The 18,032-nt window shown below is 51.0% G+C and overlaps 1 protein-coding gene across 1 annotated transcript; it reads right to left on the bottom strand.

Annotated features, from left to right (window-relative positions):
- Positions 1–14,210: 14,210 nt before the first annotated feature.
- On the bottom strand, positions 14,211–16,986 carry LOC141985736 (growth-regulated alpha protein-like). The gene is made up of 4 exons (XM_074949923.1): positions 16,857–16,986; positions 16,335–16,461; positions 16,158–16,241; positions 14,211–15,636 (listed from the first exon to the last, which is right to left on the bottom strand). Exons 1-4 carry the CDS (start codon positions 16,936–16,938, stop codon positions 15,618–15,620), a joined length of 312 nt encoding a protein of 103 aa, XP_074806024.1. The 5' UTR covers positions 16,939–16,986; the 3' UTR covers positions 14,211–15,617.
- Positions 16,987–18,032: the final 1,046 nt, after the last annotated feature.

Here is an 18,032-nt window from a genome sequence, read left to right as displayed (position 1 = left end):
TACTCCAGATGAGGCCTCACCAGTGTCGAATAGAGGGGAACGATCACATCCCTCGATCTGCTGGCTATGCCCCTACTTATACATCCCAAAATGCCATTGGCCTTCTTGGCAACAAGGGCACACTGTTGACTCATATCCAGCTTCTCGTCCACTGTCACCCCTAGGTCCTTTTCCGCAGAACTGCTGCCTAGCCATTCGGTCCCTAGTCTGTAGCGGTGCATTGGATTCTTCCATCCTAAGTGCAGGACCCTGCACTTATCCTTATTGAACCTCATCAGATTTCTTTTGGCCCAATCCTCCAATTTGTCTAGGTCCTTCTGTATCCTATCCCTCCCCTCCAGCGTATCTACCACTCCTCCCAGTTTAGTATCATCTGCAAATTTGCTGAGAGTGCAATCCACACCATCCTCCAGATCATTTATGAAGATGTTGAACAAAACCGGCCCCAGGACCGACCCCTGGGGCACTCCACTTGACACCGGCTGCCAACTAGACATGGAGCCATTTATCACTACCCGTTGAGCCCGACAATCTAGCCAGCTTTCTACCCACCTTATAGTGCATTCATCCAGCCCATACTTCTTTAACTTGCTGACAAGAATACTGTGGGAGACCGTGTCAAAAGCTTTGCTAAAGTCAAGAAACAATACATCCACTGCTTTCCCTTCATCCACAGAACCAGTAATCTCATCATAAAAGGCGATTAGATTAGTCAGGCATGACCTTCCCTTGGTGAATCCATGCTGACTGTTCCTGATCACTTTCCTCTCATGTAAGTGCTTCAGGATTGATTCTTTGAGGACCTGCTCCATGATTTTTCCAGGGACTGAGGTGAGGCTGACCGGCCTGTAGTTCCCAGGATCCTCCTTCTTCCCTTTTTTAAAGATTGGCACTACATTAGCCTTTTTCCAGTCATCCGGGACTTCCCCCGTTCGCCACGAGTTTTCAAAGATAATGGCCAAGGGCTCTGCAATCACAGCCGCCAATTCCTTCAGCACTCTCGGATGTAACTCGTCCGGCCCCATGGACTTGTGCACGTCCAGCTTTTCTAAATAGTCCCTAACCACCTCTATCTCCACAGAGGGCTGGCCATCTCTTCCCCATTCTGTGATGCCCAGCGCAGCAGTCTGGGAGCTGACCTTGTTAGTGAAAACAGAGGCAAAAAAAGCATTGAGTACATTAGCTTTTTCCACATCCTCTGTCACTAGGTTGCCTCCCTCATTCAGTAAGGGGCCCACACTTTCCTTGGCTTTCTTCTTGTTGCCAACATACCTGAAGAAACCCTTCTTGTTACTCTTGACATCTCTTGCTAGCTGCAGCTCCAGGTGCGATTTGGCCCTCCTTATATCTTTCCTACATGCCCGAGCAATATTTTTATACTCTTCCCTGGTTATATGTCCAACCTTCCACTTCTTGTAAGCTTCTTTTTTATGTTTAAGATCCGCTAGGATTTCACCATTAAGCCAAGCTGGTCGCTTGCCATGTTTACTATTCTTTCGACTCATCGGGATGGTTTGTCCCTGTAACCTCAACAGGGATTCCTTGAAATACAGCCAGCTCTCCTGGACTCCCTTCCCCTTCATGATAGTCCCCCAGGGGATCCTACCCATCCGTTCCCTGAGGGAGTCGAAGTCTGCTTTCCTGAAGTCCAGGGTCCGTATCCTGCTGCTTACCTTTCTTCCCTGCGTCAAGATCCTGAACTCAACCAACTCATGGTCACTGCCTCCCAGATTCCCATCCACTTTTGCTTCCCCCACTAATTCTACCCGGTTTGTGAGCAGCAGGTCAAGAAAAGCGCCCCCCCCTAGTTGGCTCCCCTAGCACTTGCGCCAGAAAATTGTCCCCTACGCTTTCCAAAAACTTCCTGGATTGTCTATGCACCGCTGTATTGCTCTCCCAGCAGATATCAGGAAAATTAAAGTCACCCATGAGAATCAGGGCATGCGATCTAGTAGCTTCCGTGAGTTGCCGGAAGAAAGCCTCATCCACCTCATCCCCCTGGTCCGGTGGTCTATAGCAGACTCCCACCACTACATCACTCTTGTTGCACACACTTCTAAACTTAATCCAGAGACACTCAGGTTTTTCCACAGTTTCGTACCGGAGCTCTGAGCAGTCATACTGCTCCCTTACATACAGTGCTACTCCCCCACCTTTTCTGCCCTGCCTGTCCTTCCTGAACAGTTTATAACCATCCATGACTGTACTCCAGTCATGTGAGTTATCCCACCAAGTCTCTGTTATTCCAATCACGTCATAGTTCCTTGACATCACCAGGACCTCCAGTTCTCCCTGCTTGTTTCCAAGGCTTTGTGCATTTGTATATAAGCACTTGAGATAACCTGTTGATCGCCCCTCATTCCCAGTATGAGGCAGGAGCCCTCCCCTCACAGACATTCCTGCCTGTGCTTCCTCCCGGTATCCCGCTTTCCCACTTACCTCAGGGCTTTGGTCTCCTTCCCCCGGTGAACCTAGTTTAAAGCCCTTCTTCAGCATTTTATATGAAATTTAAATATTTGGTATTTAAGCTGAAGGTTTAAGAACAGTAATGTTCTGAACATCCTTGGACATTTTATGTCTTCACTGTATGACACACTGTCATGTTTCTGTGTACTAAAGGGTGTGCCTTTACACTGACACCCCCAGGCACGTAGGTGGGTGGCTAGTAGCTTGCCCCACAGTCTACATGTCTATTGCCAGCACACTGGCTTAAGCAGAACTAGCAGGGTGATCTGGTGGAACTGGAAATCACAGCTGCCAGCCCCAGGGCGCACATACCCACTCGGATATTTCAAGCTCTTCCCTTCACAGCGGTGACAGAGCAAACTTCTTTATGGGAGCCGTCTGGTTTCAGGGAATGTATGATCCACACGGTATTTTCCGCGATGTACAGAAACACCAATGGAATAGCATGGTTGGAAGGGACCTCAGGAGATCATCTAGTCCAACCCCCTGCTCAAAGCAGGACCTATCCCCAGTTTTTGGCCCAGATCCCTAAATAGCCCCCTCAAGGAGCGAACTCACATCCCTGGGTTTAGCAGGGCAATGCTCAAACCACTGAGCTATGCTTCCCCCCTACAGGCATTTTATAATTCACACCTTTAGAATGCTAAACAACATTTTGCAGCTGTCCAGACAAATAAGAAAGTGGGGCCATATCGTGAAACCAGCTGTGATTTCAACAAGCAGCTTTGACACCCTTGCCGGTCTAGTCAATATTTTTTAATAAAGGAAATATTTATTTTTTAAAATACCATCATTACTTAAATATTGCATTTTAGTACAGTAGAATTAGCAATGCCATTTATTTTACAGAAACATGACAGTGTGTCATACAGTGAAGACATAAAATGTCCAAGGATGTTCAGAACATTACTGTTCTTAAACCTTCAGCTTAAATACCAAATATTTAAATTTCATATAAAATGCTGAAGAACATTCATATCAAAAGACGGTCTTTTATGGCTATAACAGTTTAGCTACTGCCTGAAAGCCACATTTCCATGAAGATCACTTAACTTGTATCTCCTTATCATAGTTCTGTGAAACAGACTATGAATCAAACAGCTGATTCTGTGTCCAGAGACACGTACCTAGACAACAGATTTCAGGATTGTAGCAAGTTCCTGTACTTGCTCCAGATGGCTTATTTTGTAATCCTGAATATTTGGCAGCTCCAGAATCTGAAGTCCCGGTTATCCACAAGCCAAGCATTGCACACAATGCTATCCATCTTGACCTGCTCAGACTATCGGAGGTGATGGGTAGTTTAGAATGTGTATTGGATGAACAATGAGCCCTCTCTTGACCCACTACTGCTCATAATCACTTCTCGTAATCAGACAAATGTGTATAGGGACAACTTCTCCAAAGACTGAGAGTACCTGAATTGTTTGAGTTGTAACAGGACCCAGGACAGGGGCTTACCCAAAATATCTAGCTGCTGAATAGATTCAATAGTGACACACACTTGAACTAATAAATACATAAATAAGCACAGGTTGTAATAACTTTGTGGAACGCGTTGAAGTTGAATGGAGCGCGGGCTGGTCTATCAGACCTTCAAAAGAAGAGAGTTCATCATCCCTAGTTGTTAGCCTCACACTTGTTTCCCCTTGTGCACACAGGTAGTTTGTGTTGTAGTTCCTTGTTCATTTCCTCTTCTCCCCTCACAGCTTGTTAGATTTACTGCAAGAGGCAGACAACAGAATGCACGTTACAAGTGACATCTGGAAAGACCTCACGTGAACTAATTTCTGCTCTTGCCTTTCCCCTCTACAGGCTCGGAGCTTGCATTCCCTGTGCACTAGCCTCCAGCTGACCTCTACTGGAGCTCTGCGGGTCACAAGGAATAGTGGACAGCGATGATACAGGTAGATCAATGGCATTTAGTGGCAGGGACCCCACCAGCCACAGGTTGCAGCCCAGTTTGATGGGTAAGGGTAAGAGTACAGAGATTATATGTAAACTGTTATGCTGGATGACTCTCGGGCTTTCTCACCCCATAATATAGCCTGGGCCACATAGGGCCACTGCGTCATAACCAATGGATAATTCTGATAAAATCTGGACCATTGTCACTGCAACACCCACACCTGCTTCAGACTCAGTCTGCTGCTCCCTTGACCCTGGACAGCACGTGCAAAAGAGCTGGACCAATGGGGCCCTGGCCGCTGGCCCAGCACGAACAGCCACACCCCCAGGGCAGGTACCTGCTCAGGATCTTGGTGACGATCAGCTTGACCCAGGGTGCGGTGGGCTCCAGACAGACTTTCTCGCTGTCCTTCCTGGTGACTCTGCAGGGAGGCAAAGGAGAGAGCAGGGTGAGCAGAGGCAGTGTTTTCCCCAGGAATTGAAATTGCGGGGCGGGGGGGTGTTCAAATTTGCAGGGGGCGGGGGTCAGGGCCGATGAGGGGTGAGACCGTGAGGGTGAAGGTGGGCTGTGTGGCACCATAGTAAAAACTGAAAAATGTTTCATGACCATTTTATTAGATTTTAAAATCCAACACATAAATTAAAGTTGGCTACTCAAGCCTTCTATGAAGCACGACGTCTACATCCTTCTTGGTTTCTTGTTATAATTTTGCACAACTCTGTTAATGAACTTCTTGAATGCAATGCGTTCATCTTTGGTGGCTTCTCATGTGTCCGGTACTTCCATTCCTTCCATTGATATGCTCATTAGTTCTTTCACATGATCAGGCAGAAGGAGACTTCTTTCAAAACACAAACTTCTATTCAACGATGAAAAAGAACGCTCAGCTGTAGCTGTTGTGACTGGGAGTAGCAAGAGATGAATTCCTACTTCTTTTAGCCCAGGAAACGTAACACAAAGATCGGGTCGAGCCACTAGTGATGATAAAAAAGAAGTTGAAGTCAAATCTTCATTCATTCGTCGTACGATATCCCACTCTGTGTTCAAATTCTCTATTCTGTCCTGAGCACATGGCAGCCCCGTTGCTGGTAGTGTCTCACTCCACTCAACTGTTGGTGTTTTATAAGACAGGGATCTGTAAAAGCTACACAGAGGTTGAGCAGAACCTAGAAGTTGCTGTTGTAGATTTTTAAGAATCAAGTCTGTGCGCTTTTTCAGTTGTCTTAACAAACACTTCTTGTCCTCTTCACTTAAGGATTCAATATAAATGCCTTCATTAGTCAACTTCTGGACTGAAGTCTTTGCTTCTTCCAGTACTTTTTCAATGGATAGCTCTCTGATTGATCCAAATGTAACTTCTATTGCTGGACAAAGATCTACTACTGTTGTAGAAGATGCCTGGATGGCATTGTTTAATGACCCAAGTGGTTTCAACTGTAGACTTACAAGAGAAAATGGCAATGGTCTTCTCTGAATGTAGTAGCAGCCTCACTACTTAGATCCATCCCATCTTGGTAGATACTTTCCAAAGCCAGTAATAATGGCTGGAGTAATTTTAAGACAACAGCCAAGGATCACTCATGAGAAAGCCAGAGGGTTTTCCCAGGTTGGACTAATTTGAACTTCAGTTCCAGTAGATCTTCTATATTTTCCAAGATATTCAGTCTTTTTGGACTCTTGCTGAAAAAAAGACTATAATGAAGACATTAAATTTATAGCTTTTTAAATGTCTTTTGAATAGTCTGCAGCTCGTACTAGCGCTAGTTGGAGTAGATGGCCTCTGCAGTGTGTTTAGGAGAGATTAGGGTTACACTTTTCTCTGAGCAAAGCTTGTGCTCCACCATGTCTTCCAGAGAAGTTTGCAGCCCAGCAGAGCCATCTGTTTGGGGCCCCATTGAAAAGATTTAACTCTTCTAAGATGTGGGTTGTCACAGATGCAGCCAATCTGTCTTCTATAAACTTGAACATCTAGAAATGCATCTACTGGACTACCACTGACATCAAGATAATGTACACAATGACTTAATACTTGATGACCATTTGCATTGGTGCATTCATCAGCCATGTATGAAAATTTTTTGAATGTGGTGAGAGAGTTCTTCACTTTTTCAACTGTTGAGTCTTTCACTGTGGCACCACATGCGTCTAGCCAGTCAGTTGAGTTTCTTGCAGAAAGACAGTGAGCATTTGCTGGTCTCGTTTGGAACCAGTGTTAAACTTCAGGATGAACAAGTGACAATGCACTTAACATTGGCCTCCAGTTTGTAGTGTGCGGTATCTCTTGCTTAAATAGCAAGTAGGATGCCACAGCCACGTTTGTTTGCATGAACTGTGTTGTGTCTCCAGCATTCTTAACAGCCTCATTAACACTCACCGGTGTTGTCCTTGGTCAGTGGAGACTCAGAGTTCAGAGGTGCTTTCACATGAGTTCACCTCCCAGGTGAGGGGCAAGAAGGCACCTTGCTCATTCCTCCAGCTGCTCACTGTTCGCTCTGGCCACTGTTGTTCATTGTGCCACCGTTCACTCCATCGCTCTCTTGCCAATGGCCTTGTTCCATCACCTTCTGCTGCCACCTGCCACTGTGACCTCTGCGAGTTGGTCTCTTGAGGTTTCACCAGCTCTCAGTGATTTCAGCTGAGCTCTCAGTGGGGGAACCTCGCTGCTAGTGCAGACTGGGCCGTCTCTTCCACAGAAACACTGTCCCCCAGCAGGTCTAAGCACTTAGACCTGATTATCAGTGATTTCAGCTGTAGTGATCACTTAACAAAACAAAGACTATCTATGGAGCCTAATCAGCTCTGTCTTTAAACAGTGGAGGGGGCAGGTCAAATTGTACTTGTGACTCAGGGAGACCATCAAGCAAAACACCTGCCCCCACTCCCTCTCTTGATACCCTCAATCAGCACCGGCTAAGTACAGTTCTACTGCCCTTTACTCCTACAATAAGAACACCACCATTTCTTTCCCCCCAGCATTCAAGTGATTTGTAATCCAGCCCCAGCCAAAATCTATCGCTTGGGCAACACAGCGCTATTTGCTGGATCCCTAGGTAGATGAGGTGTGAATGTAAATACAATCTGGTCTGGAAACCTTTCCCCCCAGCCCCCCCCTTCATCACTGGCTGTGGGGGAGAGCTCATTTAGACTTTGCTTACAAATCATCATTTGAAATTATGAGGTTGGCCAACATCAGCGAAATGAATGCACTGACATGGTCATAAAAACAACAGCTCTCCAAGGAAGCTCCTCCATCTTCCTACTTTTCAAATCTATTATACTTTCTCAGACACCCCTATTTTATCATACACTGTATATGCTTTTAAAGTGTGTAGCAATGTTTCAATTTCAATTCAAATGTCTAAACAATCAATAAACAGGCAACACTGCATGTAACTAGTTCACAAAACTGGGAGGGGGGTGCTGGGGAAATTCGGGAGGGGGGTAAACACCCCCTGGGTGGGGTGCCAGGAAATCCCTGCGGGGCTGGCGGAGCGGGGAGAGGGCAGCAGGGCCCGGACACTTACACGACTTCTTGCACCCCGCAGTGGGGCCCCTCGGGGATCAGCTCCACGTGGGCGATGCGCTTGGGACGTGGAGAGGTGGGGGGATCACCGCGGACAGGGTCTGCTCGCACTGGCACCGCAGCTCGCCTGCCAGGGGAGGGGGAGAAAGACTCAAGCTCCTGCCGCCGGCCAGATACTGTGCAGGGGGGCGTCCCGGGGACATTGCACACCTTGGGTCCTATCCATTCCCCCCGGCCCGGGAACTCCCAGCATCCAGCCGGCTCTCGCACACCTGGATCCAGCCCATCCCCGGCCACTCCCCGCCTTAGACCTGCTCTCGCACACCTGGGTCCCATCCATCCCCCCGGGGACTCCCCGTATACGGCCTGCTGTCGGAAACCTGGGTCCCATTCACCTCCCCCCCCCGGGCACCCCTCGCATCCGGCCGGCTCTGGGACACCTGGGTCCAGTTCATCCCCGGCCACTCCCCGCCTTAGGCCTGCTCTCGCACACCTGGGTCCCATCCATCCCCCCCGGGGACTCCCCGTATACGGCCTGCTGTCGGAAAGCTGGGTCCCATTCACCCCCCCCCCCTCGCATCCGGCCGGCTCTGGGACACCTGGGTCCAGTTCATCCCCGGCCACTCCCCGCCTTAGGCCTGCTCTCGCACACCTGGGTCCCATCCATCCTCCCGGCAGCAGGGACCCTGCTCTGCCCTGTGCTGCGGTTGCTCCCGTGCGGAGACTGGCTCCCTTATCGGAAAACGCGACGCAGCATTAGCCCCAGCGATCGGCCCCAGCTGCGATCTGTGATGCTAAGCAGTAGGGGCTCTGCTTTCTCGGGGGGTTATCAGCAGGAGCCAGAAATCTGCAGGCTTACGAAACAATCATTGAAAAACGTTCACAATCAAGGGGAAGCAAAGACAGCAACTTGGCAGTTAGCTGTTAAATTAATCCCCTCGGATCCGAGGATGAACTCCCATTTCACTGCTGACTGTCGGCGCCAAAACTCTGCTTCTGGTTTATTTCATCATAGGGAAAACAAGGCCAGGGACTAACCATTCATGACGTGGGAGGCTCTTGATGAGTTGTTTACATGAGCTAACGTTTACCATGGAACTCAACAGCGAGTGAGTGAGACCCGCTGTCTCTCCAGTGTGGAAGCTCCAGTGGGAGCGCTGCGGGACCATTCCCGCTCTGGCGAGCACAGGAGCAAAATAGAGAAGCGGTGAGACTGACCAGACATTGAAAACGGTGAGATCTGTGGGGACTGTAACACACCCGCCGACAAAGAAGCAGCTGTGCAGGGGGAAACAGGACATCTTTAAGCGTCTTGAAATAGGAAGCAATTGTGAGGCTCTTTTCCTGTTCAAAGGACAGACGCCTCTCGCCCAACTCGGCCCACAACAGAAACGGAGCCCGATTGTGCAGCCCGTAGGCAAACATGCCCTCTGCAGTTGGTGGGAGCTTTCCCGCAGGGCTGCGAGATCTAGCCCCATACCATCCAAGCTTCGGAAATAAAAATTTGGCACAAAGGGGCATCCTCTGGCCAGGACTCCGAAACTGAGGGAGGGCGCTGCTTGGGGGGTGTGGAGCTGCTGTCAAGTTTGCTGCGTCCAGGGGAAGGTGATCCCGACAATCCCGTTCCTCCTGCCAGAGCAGCCAGAGCTGGAAAGCCAGGGATGGGCCAGCGCTGTCACCGGCACAAAGAGCCATAAGGATCCGTTTTACGTTTAAAACCCATAGTCTTGGGGTAGGTGTTTTCCACTAGTCCCCGTGTTCCCTCTTTCGCCTTCTTTGGCAGGAGGAGAAAAAGTGCCATCCTTAAAGGGAGACTTTCGGCCAGCTGATTTTCCGTTTATTTTTCTTTGTGCAGCAAGTAGGCGGGGCAAATACATTTCCCCCCTTTAAAAATGACAAACCAAGAGCAGCTCTGTTCTGAGACCCCGGCCTGCGGCAGGTGCAAGGAAGGGAGAAACTCCCTTTCACTTCCGGGGGGCCAGGGTTTCACCGTTGACTTCACTTGGTGTTTTAGGTGGACCAGGAACACAGAAACAGCTGCTGCTTAAACGTAGCAGGTGTCTATATATGTACCCAGCCTGTATCATGCATAACCTATATCGTGCTGCTCATGAAAGGTTCTGAGGGATCCCGGCAAGGGTGTCAAAGCTGCTTGTTGAAATCACAGCTGGTTTCAGGGTATGGCACACCCTTTAGTACCACTGGATTGGGTAGGACGGGGGCAGTGGTGGGGGGTCCTACCCCTTTAAGGAGCACCGGCGCTGACAGCTCAAGCGAGCCCGAGCTCAATGAAGGATCCCCCTACCCCGCCCGGGGGCTGGGCTGTTTCAAAAGCAAAAGGAAGCCAGGCTGGGCTGCTCGCACGCGCAGGCTCCTGGGGACCTTTGCTTTCCTGGCTCGGCTTGGGGCCTGAACCAGGGCTCTGAGCGCCTTCTGAACTTCTGGTAAGTTCGGGTGCCTTCCCTGCGACTTCCTAAAGGGGGCATGTTTGTGTTGTTGGTTAGCCCGAGCTTCCTCCTTTGCAACAGGTAACACACGGCTGCCCTGCGATTAGAGTAACCGTGTTCAGAGTCACTGGAGAACACACAGACTCACGGCCCGGGTGCGGTGTTTGCAGGGTTGGTGTAGCTGGACTGGTCCCAGGGTAGGAAAGAGAGAAGTTTGGTAAAGCTACAGCTTTCTATTGGACCAAGGTCTGTTGGTGGAAGGACCGAGCTTCTGAGCTTCTGCGAGCTCTTCTGTCGGTGGGTCTCGAGAATAAAGTAGAGTGTCCACGCTAAATACAAGGTGGGACAGATCCTTGAGCATAATGTTGAAAGAGCTGACTTAAAATGAAGTGGGCAATATCACTTCTGCAGTCCTAGGACTATGGAGAGTTATTTTAGGCAGCAGGTTGGTTCCAAGCTGTTGTAAAATGGACCGTGAAACCAGCGTCTCTGTTCAATGGATGGTTTTTAGTATCCAGCGGTTATGAATTTAAGTTCCCAGGCTTGTCTTTTGAAAGTGGTGTGCAGGTTTCCTGGATGAGCCTAGAAATGTCAAGTCCTATCTTTACTGGACAGAGTGGCTATATTCTGCTTGCTTTAACTCCTTCTTGGCTCTAAGAAAATAGTAAAATACTATGATGAAAGCGAATGAACTTGGTACTGTTTTCTATACAGAGAGCTGAACAGCATGGACCTGATGTCATCTTACGCCCTGTTCACGGATGTGATTCAGGAGTCACTCCCGTAGAATCAGTGGAATTACCCTGATGTAAAACTGGTGTAAGTGAGAAGAGAATCAGTGCCCATGACTGGTGGAATAGATGCCATGAAAGAAGATGCCAGGGGAATACATGTTTGCAGTGTGTTGTAGCTGTGTTGGCCCCAGGATATTAGAGAGACGAGGGGGGTAGGTAACATCTTTTACTGAACCAACTTCTGTTGGTGAGAGACAAGCTTTTGAGCTACACAGAACTCTAGTGGTCTGGGAAAGGTAACTAGAGAGTCACAGTTAACTACAAGGTGGAAGGATTGTTTAGCATCAGTAGTTTGCATATTGTAAGGGACCACAGGACATAAAGAAGGCAAATTATTGTAATAAATCAGTGTCTTCATCAAGACTGTGATTTGTAGTGTCTAGTGAAGTGATGAATGTAACCTCTCAGGCTCATCTTTTTGAAGGTGTTGTGCAGGTTTCCTTTGAGGCTGAGAACTGAGAGGTCAGCTATGGAGTGATCGCTTTGTGAAAAGTGTTTGCCCACCAGGGTTGTGGTGTTTCTGTCTCCTTTTTTCTGTGTGCGTTCGACATCACTGCAATGTGGCTTTGCTCACATAATTATTGAGGAAGAAATAGCAAATGGAATCATTATCCAAGACCTGAGCTTTCTTACAAATATGGTGGTATGTCAAAGCAGTGAAATAGAGGGTTCTGAAGCCCTTAAATTACTGTTCTCTTCTGCACTGAATTACCTATTTTGCTTTACGGTGGGGCAGTAAGAAGGAAAGCTCACCTAAAATAAGACTTACATGAGTTGTGGGAAGTTTAAATGAAAAACTTCATTCAGTGGCATGGTTCAGTCTCCAAATTATTAGACTAAGACTGTGATCCTGCGAAGACTTAATCTTCTGCACTGTGACTAATCCCAGTGGACTCAATGGAAGTACTCAGTGTGTCAAGTTAAACCTGCTCATGCTCACCCATCTAGGGCCCTCTGTATCCTATCCCTACCCTCCAGCGTATCTACCTCTCCTCCCAGTTTAGTGTCATCTGCAAACTTGCTGAGGGTGCAATCCACACCATCCTCCAGATCATTTATGAAGATATTGAACAAAACCGGCCTGAGGACCGACCCCTGGGGCACTCCACTTGATACCGGCTGCCAACTAGACATGGAGCCATTGATCACTCCCCGTCCAGCCCAACAATCTAGCCAGCTTTCTATCCACCTTCTCGTCCATTCATCCAGCTCATACTTCTGTAACGTACTGTCAAGAACACTGTGGGAGTCTGTGTCAAAAGCTTTGCTAAAGTCAAGGAACAACATGCCCACAGCTTTCCCCTCATCCACAGAGCCAGTTATCTCATCATAGAAGGCAATTAGATTAGTCAGGTATGACTTGCCCTTGGTGAATCCATGCTGACTGTTCCTGATCACTTTCCTCTCCTCTAAGTGCTTCAGAATTGATTCCTTTAGGACCTGCTCCAGGATTTTTCCAGGGACTGAGGTGAGGCTGACTCGCCTGTAGTTCCCAGGATCCTCCTCCTTCCCTTTTTTAAAGATGGGCACTACATTAGCCTTTTTCCAGTCGTCCGGGACTTCCCCCGATCTCCATGAGTTTTCAAAGATAATGGCCAATGGCTCTGCAATCACATCCGCCATCTCCTTTAGCACTCTCGGATGCAGTGCATCTGGCCCCATGGACTTGTGCTCATCCAGCTTTTCTAGATAGTCCCAAACCACTTCTTTCTCCACAGAGGGCTGGTCATCTCCTCCCCATGCTGTGCTGCCCAGTGCAGCAGTTTGGGAGCTGACCTTGTTCAGGAAGACAGAGGCAAAAAAAGCATTGAGTACATTAGCTTTTTCCACATCTTCTGTCACTAGGTTGCCTCCCTCATTCAGTAAGTGGCCCACACTTTCCTTGACTTTCTTTTTGTTGCTAACATACCTGAAGAAACCCTTCTTGTTACTCTTGACATCTCTTGCTAGCTGCACCTTCAGGTGGGATTTGGCCTTCCTGATTTCACTCCTGCATGCCCGAGCAATATTTTTATACTCTTCCCTGATCATTTGTCCAATCTTCCACTTCTTGTAAGCTTCTTTTTTGTGTTTAAGATCAGCAAGGATTTCACTGTGAAGCCAAGCTTGATGATTACCTGTTCTGTTCATTCCCTCTTGGCACCTGGTATTGGCCACTGTCGGAAGACAGGACTCTGGGCTAGGTGGACCTTTGGTCTGACCCAATATGAATGTTCTTATGTTACAATAGCGGGTCCTAAAAGTATGTCACCTACAGAAAAGCCAGTGGTCATTGGAAAGAAGCCCCCACCAGTCACTAGAATTTATCCTCTCTGAGCCTGAGAAGTTGGGTGTATCCTGCCGAGGCAGGGTCGCTCTCCAGGGTAGGGACACAGAGGAATAACAACAAAGCAGCTCAAGGAGGGGAACTTGCCTGTAGGTTGTAGCCTGGATCACATGACTGGGCATGTAGCTCTAAGGGTTCACTGGGGCTGATTTGCAAGGCAGGGAGACCAGCCCAAACGGTGGGCCCCACTCTTGCGGGCAGCCCCCGCCCTGCACTGGTGGGGCTGCGAAGTGAGAGGCACTCACACCTGGGTGCTCAGCACAGCAAGGCGGTAGCAGTGCTTAATTTGTAATGAAAGAGGTACCAAGGCTCCAGCAATTTCCCCCCTGTAATAACTGACGCAGCAAACCCAGCTTTGCTGGGGCTATTTGGCACTGGGAGGTGGCCAGCAGGCCCTAAGCCTGAAAGTCTCGGGTTGGCAAGTTCAGACGCAGCCCAAACCTCACACTTGTAGTCGGGTCCTGTGTGGGTCAGGTTGTAAGGCTTGATACCCCACCATCTCACAGGCTAATATAAGGAAGCAGCAAGCCTCTCATTTGCTTCCGTGGGAGCAGGATAGGGCCCCCACGGTGTGTGGTCCAGCCCAAATTCCATAAGGAAGCAGCAGTTGATCTTTCCACCCACTAAATTATATGTCCGTGGACAATGTAGTGAATCTGTGCCTATAGGTCTAACAGTTAGTTAGGATGTAACTAGATAGAGAGATACTGCACTTTTACAAATTTCGACAAACGCTCCCCCCGTTTTTTTGTTTTTTTTTTTTTACAGCTAGAGCTCTGCACATGCCCTGAAAATTACTTTATATATAAAGCAAGTGTCTTCTAGGCTTTTTCCTTGGAGCTGTCTTGTTTCCTATAGCAGCAACGAATATTATGTGCCTGATCTTGCAGGGTGCTTTAAGCACGAGTCATCTCATGGAAAGTTAAGCAAATGTGCAAGTCCTCGCAGCTTTCATAGCCACAAGCCACTTTCCGAGGCTGAATTTCCCTTCACAATGAGGTCTGCAGATGAGGAGTTTATCTATTGCAACTCTGGACCCAAGAGTCTGTTAAAAGCAGACAAACATTCAATAAAATAGGGAAGGGGAGGAAGCTTGAAGGCAGGTGTGTATCCTCTACCAATTCCCACCCGGACCACACTTTTCCAGGGGTCTCACTGTGACACACACATGTACATGAACACTTAACGGAGTAGAAGACTCAACCACTTTTCATCAGAAAATATTTATTTAACGTGTAACTCCCGCCATTATTACAATTACTGCGTTTTAGTACCGTACAATTTGCAATACCACTTCCACACAAAACATGACAGTGTGTCATACCATGAAGACATAAAATGTCCAAGGATGTTCAGAACGTTACTGTTCTTAAACCTTCAGCATAAATAGCAAATATTTAAATTGCATAGAAATAATTTAACACTCATCAAAAGAGAGCCCTAGAGAGTTTGCAGAAACTTCAGCTAGTGCCCTGAAGCCACATTTTCACAAAGATTGCTTTTCTAGGAAAGGAGAATAGCTGCTAGTCTGTTTCACCTAACCAAGCAAATGATGGTGTGTCCCAGGGGCATGCGTCTTGGCAACACATTTCAGGACAGGAGCAAGTTACTGTGCTTGTTCCAATGGGATTTCGTCTTGTAATCCTACAGAGTTGTGGGCACAAAGGCTAAATGCTTGGCAGCTCCAGAATCCGAAGCTCAGGTTATTCACAAGCCAGCAGGCATCCTGCACATCCCCAGTGTGAACGGCCCAGCTTCAAAGCACTATCCATCTTGAGCTGCCCAGAGTATCTGAGGTGATGGCTTATTGAGAATGTGGACTCCATTCACAACAAGCCATCTCTTGAGCCACGACTGCCGCCTTGTCCCTTCAGGTGATCAGAAAGATCTAAGGTGCTGAACAAAAATACCTAGCTGTTGAAGAGCTAACCAGAGCTGTATTAATAAATACATAAATAAGCACAGGTTGGAAGAACTTCGTGGAACCGCTGAAGTTGAAGGGAGCGCGGGCTGCTCTAGCAGATCTTCAAAAGAAGAGAGTTCGCCCTGGCTAGTTGTCCAGCCTCAGGTCCCCATTCTCTCTCACCCTGGTTTCCCCTTGTGCACACAGGTAGTTTGTGTTGTTGTTCCTTGTTCATTTCCTCTTCTGCCCTCACAGCTTGTTAGATTTACTGCAAGAGGCAGACAACAGAAAGCGCGTTACAAGTGACATCCAGACAGACCTCAGCTGGACTCATTTCTGCTCTGGCCTTCCCCCTCTGCAGGCTCGGAGCTTGCATTCCCTGCGCACGAGCCTGCGCCCGCCCCCCGGGAGCTGGGTGTGTCACAAGGAAGAGCGGCCAGTGCTGATCCAGCTCCGATCAATGGCATTTAGTGGCAGGGACCCCACCAGCCACAGGTAGCAGCCCTGTTTAAGGGCGAAGAGTACAGACACTTATTTGAACTCGTCTAGCTACACGACACCTGGGCTTAGTTTCTCCCCGATAATGGAGCCGGACTGATGGGGCCAGCTGGGCCAGCGGTTTGTAATCAGAAGCATCCACTGGTTAAGACTCAGTGGCCCATCTCGCCCCTTGTCCCCGCTACCCGGAGCCCCGCTTCAGCCTGAGTCTGCCGCCCACGCTCCCGTGAGCCGGGACAAGGGGCACTAGGGCTGGCCCAACACGAAGAGCCGCACGCCCAGGGCAGGTACCTGCTCAGGATCTTGGTGACGATCAGCTTGACCCAGGGCGCGCTGGGCTCCAGACAGATTTTCTTGCCTTGCTTCGTGGTGGCTCTGCGGGGAGGCAGAGGGGAGAGCGGGGTGAGCGCGGGGCTGGCGGGGAGGGGGGCGCGGGTTGCGAGGGGGCAGCAGGGCCCGGACACTTACATGACTTCTGGCAGCCCGCAGTGGGGCCCCTCGGGGATCAGCTCCACGAGGGCGATGCGCTTCGGGGAGATCACCGCGGACACTGTCTGCACGCACTGGCACCGCAGCTCGCCGGCCATGGGGGCCCCTGTCAGGGGAGGGGGAGAAAGACTCAGCTCCTGCCGGCGGACGGATACTCTGCAGGGGGGCGGCCCGGGGACATCCCTCGTCCCACACCCTGGGTCCGATCCATGCCCCACGGGACTCCCCGTATCCGGCCGGCTCTCGGACACCTGGGTCCCATCCATCTCCCCAGGGGACTCCCCGTATACGGCCTGCTGTCGGACACCGGGGTCCCATTCATCCCCCTGGGCACCCCTCGCATCCGGCCGACTCTCGGACACCTGGGTCCCATCCACCCACCCCGGACACCCTCCGCATCCGGCCGGCTCTCGGACACCTGGGGCCCATCCGTCCTTCCAAGCCCCACTGAGAAGCGAGACCCCGGATCCCAAGGCCAGCCCGGCGCAGCGAGCCCCGTACCCCGGCAGAGCGCGGCGCAGGCCGCCAGGAGCAGCAGCAGCAGCAGGGGGCGGCCGAGGGCGAAGCTCCGAGGGCGGCTCATGGTCCGGGCTGGCGGCGGAGGCTGGTGCTGGGCTGCTGGGCTCGGCTCAGCTCTGAGCCACCGCAGCGCCCCGCAGTCGCTTTTATCCCCGCGGGGACCCGGCCGGGAAATTCCCGGGGCAGAGGGGGCGGAGCGGCCGGAGAAACCCGCTTCAGCCGGGCTCCGCCTGCCCCGGCCCCGCGCCAAGGGCTGGGCTCGGGGACCGGCCCGGGGACCGCGATCCCCGCCCGGAAGTCCCCGAGCGGTGCGGCCGCAGCTCCCGGCTCCCATCCCTGCAGCCAGCGCCCCGCTGCCGCTCAGCCGGGCCAGCGCCCGCCGCGGGAGAGCGGCGCCCGCCGGGTCCCACACGGGCCGGCCGAGCAGCAGCGGGGGAGCCAGGGGAGGAGCGTGCACGGGGGGGGGGGGGTTGAGCTGCGCGTGTTCTCGGAGCCCAGGGGGGCCACCCGGGGCTGACCCGCCTGATAGAAAGGCTCGGTAGAGGCCCCCTCCCCAGGCCCGCTCACTCTGTGCCTACCGGACTGGACTGGCCTTCTGCCCTGCGGTGGGGTGGGCGAGGGGCTTCTGCCAGCGCGGTCTTACCCTCAGGGGCCCCTCCCTGCGGCTCCCAGGTGTTGGCTGCAAGCGGAGAGCTAGCGGCAAACAGCGGGAAGCTGCAGGGAGGGGCCGCTGCTTTCGCTCCACGGGGGAAGGCAGCGGGTGTCCCTGCAGCGCCCAGCTGTTTGCAGCCGCCTCTTGCCAGGCCACAGCGCCCAGCTCGCTGGTTCCAGCCGCTGCCCTGCAGGGAGGGAACCCGGTGGCACCATGTGACCGAGCAGAGTCAGGAAACCCTGGCAAAAGTCGGGGTGGGGGGTATGTGACCCCCACGTGCCCTCCTGTGTCACCTCTGGCTTCTGCCCAGCGGAGAAGTGGGGGGGGTCTTGGGGCTTCAGCACGCCTGCTGAACCCCCCCCCCCCCCCCGCAGGGCTGAAGGCCCAAGCCCTGGCAGGCGCTCCTGGGGGGTGGAGCGCTGGGCCCCGGCAGGAGCCACCTGGCTCCTGGGTTTCTGAAGATTGTCACATGCGGCTGTGAGGGTCAGGGAGTTTGGCCACCCCTG

Source organism: Natator depressus, chromosome 4 (genome assembly GCF_965152275.1).
Source record: "Natator depressus isolate rNatDep1 chromosome 4, rNatDep2.hap1, whole genome shotgun sequence".
NCBI lineage: Eukaryota > Metazoa > Chordata > Testudines > Cheloniidae > Natator > Natator depressus.
Note: the sequence above shows the minus strand (reverse complement) of the source record. Positions and strands in the feature narration are given on the sequence as shown.

Excerpts from the sequence above, each read along its gene's own strand:
- LOC141985736 (XM_074949923.1), bottom strand. The coding sequence starts at position 16,938 with ATGAGCCGCCCTCGGAGCTTCGCCCTCGGCCGCCCCCTGCTGCTGCTG. Across the intron at positions 16,462-16,856 it reads CTGCGCCGCGCTCTGCCGGG|GGGCCCCCATGGCCGGCGAG; the intron begins GTACGGGGCTCG and ends CTCCCCTGACAG. Across the intron at positions 16,242-16,334 it reads TGCGGGCTGCCAGAAGTCAT|AGCCACCACGAAGCAAGGCA; the intron begins GTAAGTGTCCGG and ends GCCTCCCCGCAG.